At 55.9% G+C, this 1,131-nt stretch overlaps 1 protein-coding gene across 1 annotated transcript; it reads right to left on the reverse strand.

Moving 5' to 3' along the window:
* Positions 1–96: 96 nt before the first annotated feature.
* On the reverse strand, positions 97–1,126 carry MONBRDRAFT_30686 (uncharacterized protein; the record flags this gene model as incomplete). Its single annotated transcript, XM_001751139.1, has 6 exons — positions 97–181; positions 270–318; positions 474–537; positions 668–732; positions 827–879; positions 1,038–1,126. Coding segments are annotated over 6 exons (405 nt in total), but the record flags the coding sequence as incomplete, so codon positions are not given.
* Positions 1,127–1,131: the final 5 nt, after the last annotated feature.

The raw sequence follows: 1,131 nt of genomic DNA on the forward strand, positions 1-1,131 counted from the left end.
TGCGCTCAGGAGTGATTCAGGCAATCTTTGCTTTTTGGCTTTGGCATGTAATTGATCGACTGATGCATGGCGTTGTCGAGCCAGGGAGAGACATACATTGGCATTTTTGATATCGGATGAGATGAAAGTGCGCATGGGAGTCTGGAACCGCTCATTCACGACTGCTGTCAGGTGATGCCAACTGCAAGGCGGCGGAGCAGGCCAGGTTAGGTGAGACCCTTTGTTTGTTGGCAAGGTTCAAACAATAGTTTGCTGTGGTCAAAACAAACCGTTCGCCCAGCTCGGTGTCCACACGGCCCATGGCCGCCAGCGCTTGCGCTACAGACGTTCAGAGAGATAAGAGAGAAGATTGAGAGGGTGCGAGATGCAGGCACAATAGCCAACGCATCGGCCTTTGGGCGGAGGCTTGGCTTGACCCAGGGGGTTGGGTCATTTGTTCAAGCATTTGTCGAGCAAGGTGGCAGAGGTCGAACCGTAGTGCGAATGGGCTCCAAAGGCTTCGGCAGCTTCCAGGCACGTGAGCCCAAGGGCTTCGAGCTGAGGCCGACCGAATCAGACAGGGGGTCGTGGCCAGCGGTCATGAGAATAAAATGTCTTTGCGGCAGGAAAGTGCCATTTTTTCTCAAGGTCCAAGTGACACGCATCTCCACTTGGATGGGCTGCCTACCTCGGTGGCACGCTGGGTCGAGCCGCGACTGAAGCGCTTGGCCAGTGAAGCCTCAAGCCGGCGATCTGCGGACAAGAATTGGGCGGTGGGGGTCAGATTCATGGGCTTCGCCCCAAGTGTCACGGAGACGCCAGAGGCACAGGCAGGTCCAAGACATACTAGGATTGGGTTCGAGCCAGGTATTGGTGGCCTTGATCATCTTTTCTGTTTGGCTGTTCAAATATACAGTGAGGTGCAGTGGAGAGGGCACGGGTGGAGGGGTCTGGCGCCAGCAGCATGATCCTTCGGCTAGACGCTTTCCTGACACGCCGAGCCCAGTTGCTACTGCCCCTTTTTGTGAGCACGAGCCTGCCAGTGCAGTCTGACCAACCTCTTCATGACATCGATCTGCTGCATGAGCTGCTCAAGATCAGCCTCAAAGGTGGTCTTGTCCGACCGACCCAGCTTCTCCGTCGTCATCTAGC

Source organism: Monosiga brevicollis, genomic scaffold, assembly GCF_000002865.3.
Source record: "Monosiga brevicollis MX1 MONBRscaffold_510 genomic scaffold, whole genome shotgun sequence".
NCBI classification, from domain to species: domain Eukaryota; class Choanoflagellata; order Craspedida; family Salpingoecidae; genus Monosiga; species Monosiga brevicollis.